This window comes from Mandrillus leucophaeus, unplaced genomic scaffold (genome assembly GCF_000951045.1).
Source record: "Mandrillus leucophaeus isolate KB7577 unplaced genomic scaffold, Mleu.le_1.0 Scaffold1157, whole genome shotgun sequence".
Taxonomy (NCBI): domain Eukaryota; kingdom Metazoa; phylum Chordata; class Mammalia; order Primates; family Cercopithecidae; genus Mandrillus; species Mandrillus leucophaeus.
The window spans coordinates 223,056-225,444 of NW_012099843.1; the positions used below are offsets into that span (position 1 = coordinate 223,056).

The 2,389-nt window shown below is 30.9% G+C and overlaps 1 protein-coding gene across 2 annotated transcripts in view; it reads left to right on the forward strand.

Annotated features, from left to right (window-relative positions):
• Positions 1 to 2,389, forward strand: part of CENPQ (centromere protein Q) — a 28,274-nt gene that overhangs the window by 5,998 nt on the left and 19,887 nt on the right. Inside the window, exons 2-4 of one of the 2 annotated variants that reach the window (XM_011998346.1) lie at positions 360 to 414; positions 1,439 to 1,559; positions 2,173 to 2,241. In XM_011998346.1, coding sequence (XP_011853736.1) covers positions 1,540 to 1,559; positions 2,173 to 2,241 — 89 coding nt within the window. In that variant the 5' untranslated portion in view covers positions 360 to 414; positions 1,439 to 1,539. Of the gene's footprint in view, positions 1 to 359; positions 415 to 1,438; positions 1,560 to 2,172; positions 2,242 to 2,389 lie in introns of those variants that run through there. The other variant, XM_011998342.1, reaches the window with a different exon arrangement.

A 2,389-nucleotide genomic window follows, 5' to 3' on the forward strand; every position in this document is an offset into this window, starting at 1 on the left:
AAAAAAAAAAAAAAAAGTTTCAGGTTTTACCCTACTCATTAGGCAATGCCTATATTTGTTTTGGAGGCAAAGTATGTAACACTATTTTATAGGCAAAGTAAGTAATGATTCATTTAAAACATTCTTTGACACTGTATAAAATTTTGTTATTATCACCATTGTCAAGAATTGCTTTAGTATATCTTCTGCCTGTGATAAATATATACCATTTTTCTGTAGAAGTAGCAACATACATTTTTTCTATCTACTAGAAATTATATGAATACTCTTTGACATATATAAAAATCTATTGTAAAAGTAGTATCCTTTTATCTGATGTTTAATTCTGTTTATGTTTATGCATGTGTTTTCCCCTCTAGGTTAGAAACACAGTGAAAAGAAATAAAAATCATCTAAAAGATCTGTCTTCTGAAGGTATTTCTTTTCTATTACCTTGTTTAACCTGCTTCTATGCCAAGCTATATCTACATTCATGAAAAAATGTTCAGCATCTTGTTTATGAGTTCTGGAAAAGATAGTAATAAACAACTACATTTGCATTTTTGTAAGAATATGTAGTAGTGGTTAGTTATTTTGGTCAACTGAAATTTTATTTAGCACCTCTGGCAAAATACTGTAGAGACTTCAGTGCCACTGAGTTGATAGGAAATAGAGAAAATCAAAGTGGCCCACAGCCTGAATTATTAGTGATCTGTAATAAAAAGCAAACCTGATTTTTCTTCAAGACAAATATGCTTTCTGTTCTGTATAGATTAGTTTGGAACCACTATTATAAGTTGGTTTAGAGTAAGCTAGTTTGGAGTAGTTGCCTTTGCTTAAACATCACTGTTTCGTGGAAGGATTCTCTACGTCTCCTCAGCCAACACTAGGTTAGGTTCTCTGGTTTTATACTCCCATAGCATACAATACTTTTTTTTTTCCTTTTGTATGCTTTGCACGCCTATAATTTGTTCAATATTCCTTCTCTCCAGCACTGATTTTCATGAGATCCAGTACTATTTCTTTTTTTAATACCTAATAAGTAGAACAGTACCAGCAACATAGTTGACATTATCTATTTGTGGTTTGATTAGTCTGTTTTGTTCCAGTTGCCATCCAACATTTGGAAAATAGTTTTCTGGTCCTCTCAATGAAATGTTTAAAGAATTTAGGCCATTTCTGAGAATGAAACTTTTCGTAATTAAAGTTTGATTCTTCATTTAAAATTATTTCTATTATCACTTGGTAGTATTTCGGTTAATTTATCAATAGAAAGCATATTCATATTCAACACCTGGGATGTTATAGCTGTGTGATAAAAAGTAAATTAAACAGTTTATACAGCTTTATAATATTTTGTTCTGATAATTTCATAAGCTTTTTTAGATGCAGACATTCAGTTTTTAAGCAACAATATGTAAAACACCTAGATTGATCAGAGCCTCTTCTATTACGACAGGACAAACAAAGCACACTAACCTAAAACAGATAAAGATAGCACCCAACAAGAGAAAAACATGGCAACCTCTGTCAAAGAGTACCAGAGACTATTTGCAAACTATGATGGAATCAGTAATAAGGTGAGTATAAAATTTTTCCATTTCATTCTTTTGGTTCCCACTTAGGCGTTTCCTGTGGATACTGTTCTTTTAAATATTGCTATCTATCTTAAGGTAATAGAGTATATTTCTATTTCGGAAAAGGATATAATTAATGTGGTGGTATTTGCCTTCAGCAGAAAAGTCTTTGTTAATTTTTTAAACTTGAAATTCTATCAATGAAATAAAAGCAAGTGTTTGTGGCCTGACTTGCTATCAATAAAATTTTAATTTATGTCAATAGAGATGGTTTAGGAAGAAGTTGAGTTCAGAGTGACACTTTACATAGAAGCTACCACACTAGAGGGGATACAGAGAAAATAAGACAGAATTCTGCTATGTGGAGCTGAATTCTATCAGAAGAGCCAGGCATAAAAATTATTACAATACAGTGTGGCTATATATATATATATATATAAGTAGAAATTTTCATTGTACCTCTGTTTAAAGTGTCTTTAATATGAAAGGAAAAGTGATTGATTTTGCCTGGCTAGTAGGGAGGGACACTTGAGAGAAATCAGAGAGAAAAAATACACAGAGTATATTATTATTTGTGTTTCAGACTACTATTTATTCCATCTTTTTTCTTCTCTAGCACAATTTTGAGTAACAGAATTAAAGATAAAGAAGAAATACAATACCATCTCAACTTCCTGAAGAACAGGTAATACTGTTGCATAATTAAAATGATTAAAACAAAATTTTTAAAAACCTGACTTCTTCCTGTGTTGCCAAACAGACACTTGGTGGAATGTAAGTTTTTCTTTTTTTGTAAAGAAGGTGAACAACTTGGAAATATGTTTTCTTTTTTT